The sequence below is a fragment of the Hippocampus guttulatus genome, chromosome 18, assembly GCF_054856545.1.
Source record: "Hippocampus guttulatus isolate MCC_2025c chromosome 18, RoL_Hgut_1.0, whole genome shotgun sequence".
NCBI lineage: Eukaryota > Metazoa > Chordata > Actinopteri > Syngnathiformes > Syngnathidae > Hippocampus > Hippocampus guttulatus.
The window spans coordinates 4,429,374-4,446,942 of NC_141278.1; the positions used below are offsets into that span (position 1 = coordinate 4,429,374).

A 17,569-nucleotide genomic window follows, 5' to 3' on the forward strand; every position below is an offset into this window, starting at 1 on the left:
ATTAGGGCCAGTGAAGAAAAAAAAAACAACGTTGGCAAGATTCTCACTTTTAAGTCAGAATTCTGACTTACTTCTCAGACTTCTGACTCTCAAGTCAGGATTCTGACATTCGTATGTATCTTTTCAGAAAGAGGGATAAATATTTAAATCCGGCAACACGAGTTGCCATTTTCTGGCGCGGGAAAATCTGAAGTGTTTTTTTCCCCGCAAGCTCAATGAGGTCTTCGTTGTTCGCTACTATGACGCATTTCATTTCACAATCACCCTTTAAAAACGTCTAATGAACAGTGTTAAACATCGCGGAATATGTCCCAAAGTGCATCTAATAGTTTAGACTAAAGCTTTTGGTCCTATTATGGGTCGCTACGACGAGGTGAAAGTGTTGCTCAAAAGATGGGAACAGAGCTTTGTCAAGGAGCACAAGAGGAAGCCCGGCAAGGTAACTTTTTTTGTGATCCCACAGCTCTGTTTTACTGCTACAGTAAAATCGCTTCTGACTATATTTTCACAAAATATTCAGGAAGACGTTGATCGAGCTTCAGAGGAGACCAGGAGTAAGTGAACGCATCATATTTGTCTGTTTTTGTTTACTTGTGAAGTAATTCAATTTAATATTTTGCCCTTTCCCAGATTTATACAAAGAGTACTATAGTTTGAAACTGGCCAAAGAGAAAAGCAGCAGCACAAGTAACGTTGCAACCAGACATAACAGTGAACAGTCTGATTCTGCCCTTCAGAAGGTATATGCTGTATTATACTGTCATATTACTGTCATATTACTCTGTCATATTACTCACTCATGCATTTGATTTAAAGAACGCAATGGCGATGTACAATTAAAGAGTAAAATCAAGTTGAAAAGTTAAAAACAAACACACATACCCCCCATCATTTTTTTAAAGAACAAGACTAGAATACGAGTGGTGTGACATTCTGAACAGCTATGTTCAGAGGGCGTTGTCAGGGAAGGCACAGTGCATGTAAAACCAATTCAAGTTAAGAACATTGGCACGTTTGGGACATATTTTCTGCCAAAACGCAAAAAAAAAAAAAAACATGAAGTAGACTCAATATATTTATTGTACCAAAACAAAATAATTGTGAATTGGAAATCTAGTGTATGTGACCATGAGCAATGACTCACCCTTATCGTGCTCTTCAGGACTGCTGGGGTTCTCATCTGAATCGCAGCGCTTTACCGGCGTCTTCGCCCAGACCGCTTAGTGCCCTGGACAGAGATGCTCTGAAGGCCTCTGCCCAATATTACGGCTTCAAGCTCAAGAACAACCTGACAACGCTGACTCACAAGGTAGCTCAAGTAGAAAGCCACGGTTGTGTAGTTGATTGTTTTGTTGATGTATGCTGCTTCTTCTTGTTACAGGAGAAACCCCTCTCGTTGAAAAAACCCGGACGTGTGCCTGTGAACTCCTTAAAAAAAGAGGCTCCAAGTGTTCAGAAAGATAACACCGTCACCACAACCCCTGATGCGGAATCCAGCCCCCCCAGGAAAGGCACCCTGTACTATGTTTCTCTTCACTTGTATGCAATTTGAACAAATAGGGCAACCATTTTGTTTCTATTCATGCATAACAGGCGGGTGGAGCCAAACCCTGAAGAACCTCTCGAGCCATTTCGACCCATTCCAGAACCAGCCAAAGGTTCTGTGAGTCCTGATAGGACGCAAGTGTCACCTATGTCCAGTGGAGATGTAGAAAAAGATTCAGGGACTTTACGTGGAGCACTTGGACCAGATTTTGGAGGGCTTCGAATAGCCGCCACCGCAGGAAGGCCTTCTCCCGCCAACCGGCTGAGCAATGTGGACCAGAAGTGGCTGGAGAGATGTCAGGTTTTTGCTGAGCTGGAAGCTGAAGGGAAGCCCGCGGCAGGAAACCAGGAACGATGTCAGCCAAATGGGAAAGCTGAGGAAAAACGAGCAGACGATAAAGATGCCATGACCAACATTTCGGTAAATCCCGCTCCACAAACGAAACAAAATACCGAAGACCTGGCGCCACTGAAAGAAGCCAGCAGGAGCCCACCAAAGAAGAGTGGGAAGAAGAGGCAGCGAGAAGGAGCGGCGACGGAGGACGCAGGAGCCCATAAGAAAAGGAGAAAAAAGAGCGAGAAAGGAGACGAAAAGGAGGAGACAGCCGACAAAGGAGACAGGAAGAAGAGACGCAGGAAGAAGGGAAAAGAGGACACCACCCAGGTGGAGGACGACAAAACGACAAAGGCACCAAAGCAGGTAGTCGGTGACTATAGAAATCTTGTTAAAATACCCGTTAGTAAATCTTTTAAAAGAATCAAGGGCTGTTCATTGGGACTCTACAGAACTAACAGCTACGATAATTACTCTTTAGGTTCCTCAAGAAAACCTGCTTGGAGAAGTCGAGGAAGACTTTGGCACCAGGAGATCACATCATGCGCAGCTAGCCCGAGGCAGGTAAGACTTGATCACACGTCCCCCCCCGTCATACTTCCACCGCTCGAATCCAAAGACCACATTTTTGGGAGCTTTGCCCTTTTTCCAGAGGCTCCAAAATTACAGAGGGTAACTTTGTGAAGATCAATCTGAAGAAGAAATCTCACGTCAAAGGATATGCCCTGAGAGGAATGGCCCTGCGCAAACAAGTCCGTACATTTGTAAATATGTCTACGCCGTCACTCAAAACACACACGCAAATATGAAGAGAAAGCAAAGAAATAGTCGATACCTCATCATCAGCTGGGTGGTTTCTGTCAAATGTCTTTTTTTTTTTTCTTTCAGTTGTCCATGCAGAAGTTCCATCTGAAAGGCGAACGTTTCGCTGGCGGTGGGGGCTTTTACGGTCGAGGCCGCCGCGGCGGATTCCGCAGCGGCCGCCAAGGCGACACCTGCTTCAAGTGCGGCGGCACAGGACACTGGGCTGTCCACTGCAAGGGACCAGGTAGCGTGCAAGCCCCAAATTTGCTCCCATTTCGGCAGCAGACGAGTCAGGCCTCAATTATTTGAGCCCTCACAGCTGGTTGGTGGCACGCAGTTAATCAATGTGCGACCTTTATTGCTTGGGTGTTATACGGACTACGTAATACAACAAAAACTTTTGGTTTTGCTTTGCAGCTCCGCCGCCTTCTCTTCCCGACCAGCAGTTTGTCGAAGACGAGGAGCCCTTTGAGCTGCCCACCCTGGAGGAGGTTGCCAGGGCGACGGGAACACTGCAGCCCCAGGACCAAGGCGCCCGTTTCACACAAGAGCAAGAACCGGAGAACAGCAGCAACGATGAAGCTCTGCTCAACGTGATCCGTCCCGATTACGAGCGTCCGGCGCCTCCGCCTCCCGTCGAGCCGCTTTACGGCCTCACAGACGATGGCAAAATTCAGGGTAAAGGAATTTACTTTGTCTTCACCGATGATTGCAGAACAATAACACGACTTTGTGTGGGTTCAGAGACACCGGACGACGTCTTTGTCGCTCTGCGAGAACTTGGCTACAACTCGTTCAGGGCGGGGCAGGAGGAAGCCATCATGAGGATCCTTTCAGGTACATAAAGCGGTCGCAATGTTTCCACCACACCAGAGATCCTGCAAGATACATACGCCGGAAAGATATTACAACCTGAGGAAAAAAGGGAATGTTGAGCATTGATTACAAACGGAAAACAAACATTGTAATTCTAGTTTATTCAATATTTGGGTAGTTATAATTTAACTTTTTTTTTATTTTAAATCCCGCACTGTCCTTAGTCCTACTTTGAATATGACTTCTGTCTGCAGGTCTCTCCACTCTGGTGGTGTTGTCAACAGGGATGGGGAAGTCACTTTGCTATCAGCTGCCGGCTTACTTGTTTGCCAAGCGGTCCTCTTGCATCACTTTGGTCATTTCCCCACTGGTCTCGCTCATGGATGACCAGGTCCCGCACCCGTCGCAACAACGTTTCACTGACGACGCCGCCCACTTTTTCCCTCCATGTCTCGATTCCCCTTCGGCAGCCGATTCAGACCCCAGACTGAAAACCTGCTGTGAATGTGTCGTTTCTGTAGCTGTCTGGCCTGCCAGCCAACCTGAAAGCAGCCTGCATCCACTCCAACATGACAATGAAACAGCGCGAAGCTGCGATACAAAAGGTAGCAAGCGGGGTAGCCGTTTCGGCAGCCGTCACTTATTTGGATTCTGGAGGATTTCCTTGCCGTGTTTTCTCAGGTGAAGGCGGGTCTGGTGTGCGTGCTGCTGCTCTCCCCTGAAGCGCTTGTTGGCGGCGGCGCCGGCTCCAGGTTGGGGTGCCTGCCCTCGGCGCAGGAGCTTCCCCCCGTGGCCTTTGCGTGCATCGATGAAGCCCACTGCGTGTCGGAATGGTCGCACAACTTCCGGCCGTGCTACCTCCGGCTTTGTAAGGTGAAGGAAATGTTTTGACGACCACGTGACGCTTGGTCTTGATTTGTTCTTTTTTTTTTTTTTGTAGGTGTTGAGGGAGCGCTTGGGCGTGCGATGCTTTCTTGGGCTCACAGCCACAGCCACGTTGTCGACCGCCCTGGACATCGCCCAACACTTGGACATCAGCGACCAGGACGGCATCGCCGTCCGATCTGCCGCCGTTCCCGCCAACCTGCACCTTTCTGTGTCCATGGACCGTGAGAAGGATCAAGTACGACCGATCGTGTTCTCCGCTTCAAGACTGTCTATTTAAAACACTTTTTTTTTTTTTTCTTTCCCGCAAGGCTCTGGTGTCCTTGTTGAAAGGCGATCGCTTCGGCTGCCTGGATTCGGTGATCGTCTACTGCACCAGGAGGGAGGAGACCGCTCGCGTGTCTGCGCTTCTGAGGACCTGCCTGCAGGGGACGCTGCTGAAAGAAAATAAAGAGATCAGCAATAGCCAAGCACAAGTCAACCCCGTGGGGCAAAAGAAGAAAGAACTTGGTGAGCCGCTAGTTCGTTTTGGCGACATCGGCGGCCTGTTTAGGCAGCAAATGAGTTGGGCCTCAAATGCTTGAAGATGGTGTGATTACGCAACAGAACATCAATCCTCGGTTTATATTTTCCCAGCAAGGAAGAAGATTCGCAAACCCCTGAAGTGGCAGGCCGAGTCGTACCACGCCGGCCTCTCGGGATCGGAACGGCGGCGGGTTCAGAACAACTTTATGTGCGGCGAGCTCCGGATCGTGGTGGCCACCGTGGCGTTTGGCATGGGCCTGGACAAGTCTGACGTGCGGGGCATCATTCATTACAACATGCCCAAGGTGCGCAGTCGACTTCCCACACAGTAGTTTGACACAAAGTACTCGAAGTGGCTTCCCGTTATTGTCTTTCTGCACCTGAGCGTCACATTATTTCTTCAGAGCTTTGAGAGTTACGTCCAAGAAATTGGGAGAGCAGGGAGAGATGGCGAACCGGCACACTGTCACCTCTTTCTTGATCCCGAAGTAAGACTGCAACTGGAATTTGAACTCACACGCCGCAATATTCGCTACACTTAGACATTCAAGAAATAACGCCGCTTTTGCTTCAGACTGGCGGATAATCAATCTTTACGCGTAGGGTATGGACCTGCACGAGCTGCGGCGTCACATCTATTCCGACACGGTGGACTACTACACGGTGAAGCGGCTGGTTCAGAAAGTGTTCCCGCCGTGCAAATGCAGACAGATTCAGCGGAAACAGCAGCAAGTAATCCGGGTAAAAAGGCCCACGTTACGTGCATATCGCCGCCAGCAGATGGACACGCACCTCACACGCGATGATTGATGCGTCTTCTGTCAAGGAGGACGTCAGCGATGCCGAGATGATGGAGATCTACGATCGGGAAACCGGTCGCGACGCACCCGCCCGGCAGGAGATGGTACAGTCTGCAGACGACGGTCATAAAATGGACAATACGGAAGCGAAAAAAGTCGGCGTGGAGGTTGTGGGTGACCAGGAAGTAGAAAGCACCTCTGAGTGGCCCGTGGAAAGACGGTGTCACACTCATGAGAGAGCCATGCCCATCCAGGAGACGGTAGAGACCCTGGACATCACAGAAGAAGGTAGTCAGTTGCACACGTTCATTCGATTGCACGTTTAGGCTGCAGACTAATTGGGATCGAGTTACGGATTTCCTCTGCTGGTCGCTGCCATGTAGTGATGTTCACCTTTTGTCCTTTATTTGCTTCAAGATGTAGCGACGACACAACATAACATGTCCTTTTTCTACTAACGGTCCATCTTTTTTTACCACGATTCCTTTGGCAGCCCGTTTAGGCTGAAAATGAGTTTGAAATTTCTCGTGCCCTCTGCTGCTTGTTCCACAAGTAATGAGTGTGTGTGTGTGTGTTTTTATGTTTATTTTTTTCAGGTATTGAGACGCTTCTCTGCTATCTGGAGCTACATCCACAGCGCTTTGTGGAGCTTCTCCACCCCACGCTTTCCGTGTGCAAAGTCAGCTGCTACGACGGACCCAAACAGCTGCGGAAAATCACCAAAATGTAACACACGTCACTCAGCTTTCCACACGCGTTCCGACTCTACCGTGTTAAATACTGAAGAGGACGCGTGACTTTGCAGCTGCCCGCCCGTCGCCGTAGTGTTGGCCCGTATGCGCATGGCGGGCGAGGGGGTGGAGTCGTGCAGCCAGCTGGAGTTTGACGTGGTGGAGGTCGCCGACATGATGGGATGGCAGCTCCCATTGGTCAAAAGGGGACTCAGGCAGCTGCAGTGGAGCATGGGTACAGGTGCTTTGACGCTCAACTTGTGTTACGAGATTAAGACGAGCGTATACGTGTGTGAATTTTGCTTCTGCCTTGTTGTTGGAACTATGCTCGCTCTTTATGTGCAGCTGGCGGGCGGAGTGGCGTCCTCGTGGAATTCTCTTCCTTGTCCTTCTACTTCCGCTCCCACGGCGACCTTTGCGACGAGGAACTGGACAAGGTGTGCCAGTTCTTGCATAAGCGCGTGCAGGACCGCGAGAGGTCGCAGCTCTACCAGCTGAGCGCCTGCTTCAAGGCCTTCAAAAGGTACACCTTCACGAATCTGTTCTGGGAGCAAGCTAGTAGGGCCTGAATTACTTGCGCCCTCTGCTGGTCACTACTATGTACTGAAAGCAATTTTTGACACCTATTGCTTCAAGTTGTTGTGACTACACCGCATAAAATACTTTTACTACCTGTCTCAAGTACATTTGCAGCAAATGTATACATTCTTTTGTCACCAGTGTGTCCTTCAAGAGCGTGCTGTCCTGCTTGGACAACTTGGACGAGGGTCCCAGTCTCCGGTTGAAGGGCCTTCTGTCAGACTACTTTGACAAGCGGCGGGAAAGAGACCTCACTCTGGAACCACTGGAAACAGATGACAGCCTGCAGCAGTACAAGGTGACACAAAACACTATGCTGATGTTCTAAACTATGATTTGGATTATTATTATTATTTAAAAAAAAAAAAATTTGGTAGCTCTTGGACTGGGAGAATCAGATCCGAGCAGACATCAGGAGCTTCCTGTCCAACAGAAGTGACGAGAAGTTCTCAGGAAGAGCTGTTGCTCGAATCCTTCATGGCATCGGTGAGACAGTACTTTCTAGATCTTTGTTTGGTTTTATTCCAGCATTAAAAAAAGAAATCGGGGCAAATCAGCCATTCAACAAGGCTGGAAAGGCCACTAGATGGTGCCATACAGCAAGTGAAGATTCCTTGCTTGGTAACTAACTCTAGTGGCGATTTGGTGGTCAGCTAGAGAAGAAGTGAATACTCATTACAATAAATGTAAATATAATTCAAATGTTGAAGATAAATATACATTTTTTTAGGTAGTCCGTGTTACCCCGCCCAAATGTACGGTAGAGACCGACGCTACTGGCGGAAGTACATCCAGTTTGACTTCAACCAGCTCATCAAGCTGGCCACTCAGGAGATCATTCAATTCATGTAAAACACACCCCGTTTTTTTTGTTGTTGTTGTTGTTTTAATTGAATTTCAATTTGTTTCTTTGTATATTAATAAAATTATTTTTCTAAGGTCGCTGGTTTTGATTGATAAAATATCCAAACAAAAGGACTCTTGGGAACGAAGAACAACAATCTGCCGTCTTGCCCAGAACTGGGACCTTTTTATCCCGTTATTGACTCAGGAGGCAAACATTGACCTGTGCCATAAATTCAAACGGGGGAATGTCCTCGGTTTCCTCATTGTTAATGTTTATTCGATCTACCCTCCTCAATGAGGTCAGGCTGACCTCATTACATGCCTGTACACGCCCCACTAATATTACACTCCTGGGTTGTGATCATACAAAAAGGGTAAAACAAACAATGTTCTAGGCCTGACACCGTCATCAACATCAGTCAGCGAAACTCGGTGCAACATTTGGGCTTCCAGGCTCAGCCCGCCAACGTGTGCTTTGTCATTAAAGTGAGTGCAAAGGGGACACTGTCACCACTTGTGTGGTGTGCACAGTATACATTTTGTCTGTCATGACTTGTCACTGGACTCTGGCCCTAATGAAGATGTACACATAAACTCCAGAGATTAGATGAAGCTGATGATTAAAAAAAAAAAAAAAAAAAAATCTTTGCCAGCCAGTTTGAGGATGCAGTCTATTTTTTAGAAACCTTTGATTAAAGTTGAATAAGCGAAATGAACAAAAACAAATACGAATTATGAAGTAAAGCAATTTAAAAGGTACACAGAACTAATGCAGATTAAATCGATTTTCTCAAATAAATACACACGATGACAAATAAGAAAGTAAATTCATTGGAAAGATATTGTGGTTTTAAAGGGTCGATGCATCCCCTCTTCAAATGTCATGTTTTTCAGATTACAAAGAGAAACTTTCAAACTTGTCCCACCATTAATGTTCTTTAAACTGTGCAAAACAATTCCCCAAAATTATTTCCCGAGCGGCAGTTAGAAAGTTTTTGCACTTCAAAGTAAATCAAGGTGCCAAAAAGCAGTCTTGTGCAAGCAGATTTATTATTCAAACTGCTGAAATATACAAAATATATATACGTAGACTATCATTAACACTTCTTTACATTTACCATCAGGGAAATTTCGTGATGAGCGTAATAACTACTTTTTTTTTTTGTCACTCTTGTGATACAAAATAACCTAAACACACACACACACACAAACAACACAGTTATATAAATCTTGTGCATTAAGAATAACCTCTACATTTTACAATCAAATTGAAGGTGAGTTTAGCTTGCTGTCATGTGGCTATGAAGTCACTTTGACGGTAAAAATTCAGTGTGTAGTTGTGTGTTCAAAGTCCCTTTTCAGCAACTTTATTTGTTCATAAAATCGGGATCGTACTGTCCTCGTATATTTTTGCCGTGCAAAATCTTGGGTCACACATTTTTGTATTCTAAGAATCCGCAACCAGTCATCATGATGCCCCATTTGCTTGGATTATATTTTTGTATCTAGTTTATTTTTGCATACGGTGTCGATGAGTTTCTTTGGCTTCCCCTCCACCCCTCCACACATTTAACATACTAGAAAAGGATTCATCCCTCACGTGTTAAGACCAAAGCTGGTCGAGGAACGCTAGAAGCTGATGCTCTCCTCGTAGAGGGACAAAAGCAGGAGGACGGCCCAACCGCAAAGCAGGCCAACGTTCTGCAGTGCGAATATCAGCCACGGCCTCTTGGATTTGATGTGCATCATGGTGGGTAACTGGAGTGGGGAACAACACCAAAAATGGTCCCTTTTTTTTTTTTTATAGACATTTTTTGGACATACATCTCTTCCTCATTTCTTTCAATGTATACTGTATATACTCTATCCACTTTTACTCATTCACTCCCAAAGACGTTTTCAAACGTCTTTTCAGAATTGGCTGCTACTGAATGAGTTCAAGGATTCCACAGTACAGTACTTGAGAAGTAGGACCACTCACCATATCAGCCAAGCCCACATAGAGAAACAGGCCCGCGGTGATGGTGGCAATCCACTGCGTGGTGGCCAGGTCGGTAGCCACGCTCAGGGCAATGTAGAGGCCCACGAAAGACGTCATGGCGCTGCCGACGTTAAAAAGCAGCGCCCGGCGCACCGACATGCCGCAGTTGAGCAAGATGGCGAAATCGCCTTCGGGCACAAAAGTGTTCAAATGAACAATCGGACAGCTATTTTGTAGCGATGGGTTTGATTCCTGCAATTCGCCTCAGAATGGAATGATAATCATCGCTAAAGCCGCCATCATGTACAAGAAATGTTAATAACGTGCAACTTGTTTGCAACATACTGGAAGATGCGGGGGTGGACATACCTCAGTAGGAACTGCTGTTTTTTTGTCTTTGCAACAGAGTTGAAATTGGGAGTGTGTATGTGTCACCTAGCTCGTGGGGCAGCTCGTGGCAGAGGACAGCCAGCGTCGTGGCCAGTCCGGATTTCCATGAGAGCGAGAAGGCGGCGCCCATCGCCAGGCCGTCTGCGAAGTTGTGGATGCCGTCCCCTATCGTGATCATGTAAGGCAGCAACCGTTGTTCTGTGCAAGGACACGGCTGTTATGTTATTGAGCAATTAACATAATTAGAGGTGGACTCCCGTATCTTTGAAATTCCACGTATTTGCTGTTTATGGTTTTAATAAAAGAAAAAATGGCACTGTGCTCTTTGAGAAAATAAATAAAGAAAGCACAAATTTGTGGCTAGTGTATATGCGGGGGATTCCGACAAAATCTTACCTCTGGTCCTCTCTGTGGGCATGTGAAAATCTCTTTCGTGCTGCTCCTCCTCTTTGACCTTGACACATGTCATCATAATCACTGTCACGATGATATCAGTGGACCTCGAATGTGCAACAGTTCTTACCAGGTCCGTTTTGGAAGTTGAGTGCAATTTGTCTTTTTGTTTCCTCTCCTGGTGATACATCTCAAGAGCTCGGTCGTGGTCACAGTGGTGACCTTCGGATTCATCCTTGAACGATCGTCACAAAGGATAATGAAATGTTTTTTGGGGCAAAAAAAAGAAATAAACTCCCATTCAGTACAATGCAAGAGCTGTCATTTCAAATAAATGGAAATTATTTCTGTTTAAGTTGAGGCAGGAGAGTCATGTGACTTGTCCCAGCCAATCAGTAAAGTGCAGTGAACAGAATGGAGAGATTCAGACTAATGAAGCATAAAGCAATTGAATATACTCAAAGGAAATTAAATTTGACTTGAATTTTTGCGCGGATCAACAAAATGATCATCATTTTAAAACTTGGTTTTGTTTTTTTCAAGTCTTGTAATGAATAAAAAACAATTAAAAATGCAAGGTCCCTTACAATGAATTTCTTACTTAATTATCTATAAAAGAATTTGCTTCACCTTGGGCGAATTTGTGATCTCAGCCTGGTGTACCTAATGGAGTGTTCAGTTGCTTTTTTCTTTTGCTCACCCCGTGGTGGTTATGTCCTTGCGTGATGATGTTGAACACGGTTTCCATCAGGTAGAAGAAATAAATGCCGCTCAGCACCACCAGCATCTTGTACACGTAGTCCGACACCTCCAGCTGGTGGTCATGGCCGCCGTGGTGGCTTCCGCCGGCTTCGTCCAAGTGGTGGACGTGCAGGCCCAGAAACTACGCGCAGTAGGAAATGAGTGCGTTGCGCATTGATCAACAATTCCCAATGTAACATCTTGAATGTAAAGCACACGGGTTCTCTACTGTTTGTGACATTTTGGATTGCTGGTGTGCTAAAGGTGATGAAGCCGAGATAATGACGGCTCACCATGGGCAGCAGGTGCAGCAAAGCGTCCCCCGTGAGCGAACCCACGGCCAGGCTGATGCAGAACTGGATGCACAGCTGGAAGACGCTGGTGCACGACGTGCACAGCAGCAGCACGATGCCGAACATGGACATCAGCGTGATGACCACGTTGGCCAGAGTTGCGTACAGGTATCCTGGGTCACATGCACACGAGGGCATCAAGGCCAAACAGTCAATAATCTACTGGAAGGCCAATGAAGTCGACACATAATCATCGACGGGCAATAAGACTCCACCTTAATTTTTAACCGATAGACAGTTTAGCGGCAGACGTTTTGGTAGGTGTTGCTGTTTTGGTTGTCGACGGCATTCAAATGGGCCCAGCTGTTAACTCTTATGAGCGTGTGTGTGTGTGAAGGGTCCGAGCGAGAAAGCGCTTACTCTCCGTTTTGCTGAGCTGGTCGTGTTTCGCCGGGTGCGAGCTGATGCAGGCCCCGCTCAGGATCTGCTGGATCAGCGCCGGGCTAAGCCGAGCCAGGTCAGAGCGGCCCAGCCTGGACGAGTTCACACCCAGGCCGTGGATGAGTACCAGCTCGTGCGCGGAAAAACAGTGCTAGGAGGAAATCGCGACAATCTTGTTATTTTTCAAATGCTTCTAAAACGTTGTCAAGTGACTTTCAATGACGTCGTCTTCACCTCCTCCCAGGTGCCATTGCTTTCGGAATGTCGCCGTCGCCTGCTGTGATCGTGATGGGCATGCTCGTCCTCGTCGTGCCCGTGGCTCGACTCCAAGTTGGGTCCGATGTCCAGAGACCTCATGACAGCCTCCAACTCTACAAAGTCCAGACAATGTTCAACTTTTTCTTCTCAAGTCAAGCCACGTCACGAATGACTCGAGTTCCTTTTATTTTATTCACTTATTTTTTCTTTACCTGCAATAGTGAAATTCTCAGAGCCCAGTCGGTGCATGATATAATCCAGGAAGAAGCTCTCGTCGGGGAGTGATTGGAAACATTGACCTCGCAGGGCATGATACAAGAGCCGGCCCAGCACTGCACCCGACGCTTGTGTCTGCTCTGCTGAAGGGGCGCCGATCTCCGACATGATGTCGCTTGTTGTGATGCAACTCTGGTTATTGATAGTGATTCGGAAAAAAAAAAAAAGAAGTGTTCTTTGGTGACTTCATTTCATCATTCAAACCCACACATGATTTAACAGCTAGGAACGCCAGGCACAAAAATGAATTTTAAAGTGTCTCGGATGAGTCGAACCTTGAACCCTTTGGTCAGAGACCACATCATCAGCCAAATCACGATGATTCATCAGCTCAATGATCCAAGGGGAGATCCCAGTGTGGCGAAAAGACCTTCAAATCACCCTCCTGTATGTCGCAACCTCTTGGCTAATGGGCTGGAACTTCTTTTTTTTTTTTTTATCAAGAATTGCTTTTCATGTATCTGAGCTGAAATCAAACCTTTGGCCCTTGGGTCCCAGGCTGCATCATAACCCAAACAAACATAGCTAGCTCAAAATAATTCAACAAGCGCACGCTCCGGTCTGGACGGAGCATTGCTCACAGACTGGTTCAAAGTGCCAAATCTGTCACGACAGCCTGGTTAGCACGAGATGACCAAACATAAGCGAATACATTTTTTTCCCCCACTGACCTCAACGTCTGATGACTCATAGTGCTTGAGAAGTTCTCTGAGCACTTTTTCTAATCCAGGGAGTCCCACTTGCCGATGTTCAAGGCCGTGACATGACTGGCCCACCTCCGCTTCCTCCTCCTCTTCATGGTGATGTTCATGGGAATGTCCACTTGCAATCCCATGCAGGAAGTGTTCCACTTCCTGCCCCCACCTGCCCTGGCTCGCCGCAGCGCACACCATGTCAGGAGAGGCCAGGTACAGGACGCAGCCGGCGGCGAGGGCGCTAAATTCCACCACGTCGACGGCATGGTTTTCCTCGCCTGCCTGCCGATGGTCGCCGTGATCGTGGACGAGCTGGTGGACGGCCTCTGATAGGTTGCACTGGAGTGAAAAACACGTTTGTGGTCAACTGATATTAGTTGAATCGGGTTATGCAATCCAATTCAAATGTGTTTTCAGTGGTCGCATTTTGGGAATCAAAACAGCAGGTTCGACAAACATTTGACATTTTATCAGCTGTATTTAACGGGAGCAGGGCTCCAGAATAACTTTTTTTTTAAAACCAGCAGCGTAGGACGAGTAGAACAATTTACAGTACTTCTTCTTTCATCTTTATTTCAACTTAGACTATGTTTTGTGAGTACTTTTGCCACTTCTAGTTATAAAAATAGAACCCGCTTTATGTACGATTTTGATGAGATACATTCACACAACAGGCTTTTTTCAAGGGCAACAACTTTGCTGCTACTGTGTCACTATTTAGGTCAGTTAACTGATTGATTCAGTGTATCTTTCTCAAGGGTTTGAATCGACCGTAATAAGTGCTTATCACCCACAAGCCAAACAATGTTTCCTTTTATTTCTGCCAGGGGGACACAATCCATCACACACTTTTCTTTCACTGCGCCCGCAATGTGACATGTAGCAAGTTCAACGACTTTTGACATACTGATAATGATGCTAATACCTCACTGACATTGGCTGAAGTAAGATATTTTATTCCTAGTACCACAGGGTGGTAAAACTACAGTCTGTGGGCCAGTTCGGACCCTGTGAGAGCATTGATTCTGCCCACAATGCAATTAATGTATAAATAGGATGCTTTTCCTCTACTTTGATAATGAAATAACTTAGTGTAAAGATTTTATACTTAACATTTTATTAGTTTAGTCATTAAAACACGAGTAGGATATTTTATTATTGCTGTTAACATTTTGTTACTTTAATGAAGAAATTACATTCAAATGTTTTCTTTCGATTACATGAACAAAAAATAATAAAATAAGGACTCTAAATACAGCATACTGTATGTTTCATTATTATGTATGTAATACAGTAAAATATTTGAATGTATAATTTTATTTTTTTAACGTCCAATAAACGTCAGAGGAAAAATGTTTGATTTCAAATTCATTCAATAAAATGATTTTTTTTTCTAGCATGAACTTTAAAATTATTTAAGCTATTATCAGTAGTTGTTATCTCATTATCAGCGCGTTGACAGTTTTTGGACCTCGAACCCTGAGACGTCCGTACTTTCTCCCCTGGCTGCGCGAGCTGGCGGCTCACCCCCAAAAAAAAAAAAACTACGTACCTTTCCACACGGCACTTGTCCACACTGCACACGGTTCTCGAGTGTATTAAAGAGAGCGACCAGAGACTTCTCATCCAGAAGCGAGTGCTGCTGCCCGGGGCGCAGCAGGTTCACTACGGCTCCGTACGCCTCCTCTAAGGCTGGACACGCCGATGCGCCATCGAGCGTACACCAGCTCGACAGCGCCGAGAGAACGAGAATCGTTTGGCTAAACGTTTGCATTTTAGCTGACTATGGGTGTTAAATCTACAAAAACGCGAACAGGTGGCGGTTGATCTGGTTCTGCTGGATTTCTGGACCAAAGTTGCACTGTCAAGATGCTGCTGCCGGACTTTATTAGACTTGAGGCGCCTCTGGATTGTGATTGGCTGAGAGGTTCTGAGCGCAGTCCTGTTAAATGCTAAAGCGTTACCACCTGAGGCCCCCTACACACGCACACGCACACGCACGCGCAAAACCATTTCCACCAGGGACGTGCGGTCAGGGTAGCCGGGGGGGGGGGCAATGGCGCCTCCCGCTGTCCGAAAAATAGAAAGGGAAAAAACTCAGGATTACATAAAATTCATGTTCATTTCAGTTGTATGGTTCGTGCTTTACAATCATTTTCAGTAATCAGCAATGATTTCATCATTAACCTAGCTGGCTGACGTCAGGAAATTCATCATAAAATTCAAAACTAAAAACAAGAGAAACCGAATTTTGACATGTTGCTCAGATTTATTCCTATGTAATATGGATACAAAACTGGGTGTTTAAAGTCTACGTACACTGTTCAAATGCTATTTGTATTTATGAAAAAGAAACAGACCAAGATGAGTCATTTCAAAACTTTTTCCGACATTCATGTGACCTACGCACAACTAAATTGAAAAAAAAATTCAAGTCAGCACCCGCAAAATTGAGAGGTGAATTAAACAAACAACTTAGATGTGGTTGCACAAGTGCGCACACCCTCTTAACTCGGGATGACGACCCGGCTAGAGCACGAAACAAATGGAAAAACGGCTCGTATACTGTATTTTTAGTTCCAGAAGTTGTCACCGACAGCATTTCTCATACTGACCAGAAGATGGCGACAACGTGGTGCCTGGAAACGACGCTCTGTTCGGAAACGATCCATCAGCAGTCTGAATTCCCCAAATGCATACACACGTGGAGAAAATATGAAAATGAAAGAAAGAGGAAAATAATACAGCATATAATAAATGCATTTGCCTTCAGAGGGAGGCAGAGAAATACTCTATTTTTCTTTTAGAAATAAACAGTTTTTACACTTTCCCTTACTCGTTCCAGACAACTAACCATCAAAATCAAACTGTATTTCAATTTTGGTGTTTCGAGAGTAAGACGAAAATGAAATGATTCTTAATATCCCCTTGCTAACCAATTACCAAAAGAGACACGGAACGAATACATACGCCGAAGGGGATGCAAATGCGACGTCATGAACCACTCAGAGCATCACGACAAACAAAGTGGTGCAGTGACTCTACTTGATGGAAATATACAATGCAAGTTAAACATCGGTATTGTAATTATGCATGCTAAAAAATTTAACTTAACTGTAAAAATGTCATACTGACACAAACAAGTCCATCACATGTCAAATGTGAGTGAATGTAAATGTATTGAGATGATTGGCTACACACAGACATGCATGCATGTGCGCACACACTCGTTTGCTTCTGGCATGGGACTCTGGACATCTGCCTGGGATCTCTTCCACACAGACACACACACACACTAATCCTCAAAGTGTCCACTGACCTGTTTTCACTGCCCCATTGTTGTGTGTCACTCCCAGTTAGCTAGTTGTCATACAAACCTGTGGATGTTCTCAACACACACATTCATCAAGTCTCCCCTTGACACATCAGTAATGCAGGAACTTGGTGTGAAACAGCCAGCCTCCCTCAACCACTCATTTGGGTTGTGTAAAAAAAAAAAAAAAAAAAAAAAAGACAATGCAATGAAGGGTCAAAGTAACATGTCAATTTTAGGCGTTGGAGGTTTGGGCAATGCTGCTTTCAATCTGCGTTTTTCTCCAGGATTGCTGTTCTGTCTAAATGGTCCAGACATGGTATCCCATTAAAAGGAGACGGGATGACACCTTCTTCAGCCCCTTTCTAACTGCCTGTTAAACCCCCCCCCCCCCCCCCCAAAAAAAACTGTATTTTTCTGGCACTTTTCCCCAACATCTGTCTGAACGGAAACTATGAAGTCAACTTCAAAATTTTACGTCTCCCAGGATAGTACCAGGCTGGACACCGAAGACTTGCGAGGGAAAAGATAGTCAACATGCGTTGCGCACTATTTCCAATCGGTGGAGATTGAATTTTCCATCGCAAAGCATTTGCTTTTGAAGGAAAAACACAAGTGTCTTGAACGCTACTCTTATTGGACTACTCCCTCTGCCCCATTCGCACTCGCCGCCTGGGCTCAGCCCTACTTTTCTTTCCCCGCCTGATGTTTCCATTACTGGAATAAAAGCATGACGCCTAATCCATTTATGTGTTCCTTGGACGACACACGCGCGCACACACACACGGAGACAGAAAACACAAAATTCATGCATGTTGCATGTGAACTGCAGGCTACATTTATTCACTGTCTCTTTCAAACACACACACACACACACACACACGCACACACGCACACACGCACACACACACACACACCCTGGT

General features: G+C 45.9%; 2 protein-coding genes across 5 annotated transcripts in view; one reads left to right on the forward strand and one right to left on the reverse strand.

Annotated features, from left to right (window-relative positions):
- Window positions 1-7,957, forward strand: recql4 (RecQ helicase-like 4). Its single transcript, XM_086137469.1, has 26 exons — window positions 1-439; window positions 521-554; window positions 631-740; window positions 1,163-1,309; window positions 1,382-1,518; window positions 1,594-2,245; window positions 2,361-2,443; window positions 2,532-2,631; window positions 2,768-2,927; window positions 3,101-3,361; window positions 3,428-3,520; window positions 3,754-3,890; window positions 4,021-4,104; window positions 4,181-4,372; window positions 4,440-4,622; window positions 4,696-4,894; window positions 5,021-5,214; window positions 5,314-5,397; window positions 5,513-5,650; window positions 5,736-5,997; window positions 6,306-6,435; window positions 6,515-6,675; window positions 6,786-6,963; window positions 7,161-7,317; window positions 7,397-7,505; window positions 7,750-7,957. Exons 1-26 carry the CDS (start codon window positions 356-358, stop codon window positions 7,869-7,871), a joined length of 4,191 nt encoding a protein of 1,396 aa, XP_085993595.1. The 5' UTR covers window positions 1-355; the 3' UTR covers window positions 7,872-7,957.
- The window catches only part of slc39a4 (solute carrier family 39 member 4), a 27,059-nt gene continuing 12,845 nt past the window's right edge, over window positions 3,356-17,569 (reverse strand). The window contains exons 1-13 of one of the 4 annotated variants that reach the window (XR_015103701.1): window positions 12,084-12,269; window positions 11,664-11,836; window positions 11,330-11,512; window positions 10,760-10,864; window positions 10,633-10,690; window positions 10,282-10,434; window positions 9,847-10,034; window positions 9,466-9,623; window positions 6,479-7,302; window positions 5,906-5,978; window positions 5,702-5,820; window positions 3,822-4,818; window positions 3,356-3,561 (exon numbers count right to left, since the gene is read on the reverse strand). Coding sequence is in view for 2 of the 4 variants with exons in the window: in XM_086136647.1 (XP_085992773.1) it covers window positions 9,495-9,623; window positions 9,847-10,034; window positions 10,282-10,434; window positions 10,633-10,864; window positions 11,330-11,512; window positions 11,664-11,836; window positions 12,084-12,255; window positions 12,339-12,475; window positions 12,575-12,770; window positions 13,310-13,672; window positions 14,886-15,107 (2,148 nt within the window). In the remaining 2 variants the exon portion in view is untranslated. Of the gene's footprint in view, window positions 3,562-3,821; window positions 4,819-5,701; window positions 5,979-6,478; window positions 7,303-8,116; window positions 9,624-9,846; window positions 10,035-10,281; window positions 10,435-10,632; window positions 10,865-11,329; window positions 11,513-11,663; window positions 11,837-12,083; window positions 12,270-12,338; window positions 12,476-12,574; window positions 12,771-13,309; window positions 13,673-14,885; window positions 16,013-17,569 lie in introns of those variants that run through there. The other 3 variants (XR_015103700.1, XM_086136648.1, XM_086136647.1) reach the window with 3 other exon arrangements.

What these genes read in the sequence shown, in the direction of transcription:
- recql4 (XM_086137469.1), top strand. Translation starts at nt 356, where the DNA reads ATGGGTCGCTACGACGAGGTGAAAGTGTTGCTCAAAAGATGGGAACAG. An exon ending in ACAAGAGGAAGCCCGGCAAG is followed by an intron (nt 440 to 520) that starts GTAACTTTTTTT and finishes CAAAATATTCAG; the next exon opens with GAAGACGTTGATCGAGCTTC. An exon ending in TCGAATCCTTCATGGCATCG is followed by an intron (nt 7,506 to 7,749) that starts GTGAGACAGTAC and finishes ACATTTTTTTAG; the next exon opens with GTAGTCCGTGTTACCCCGCC.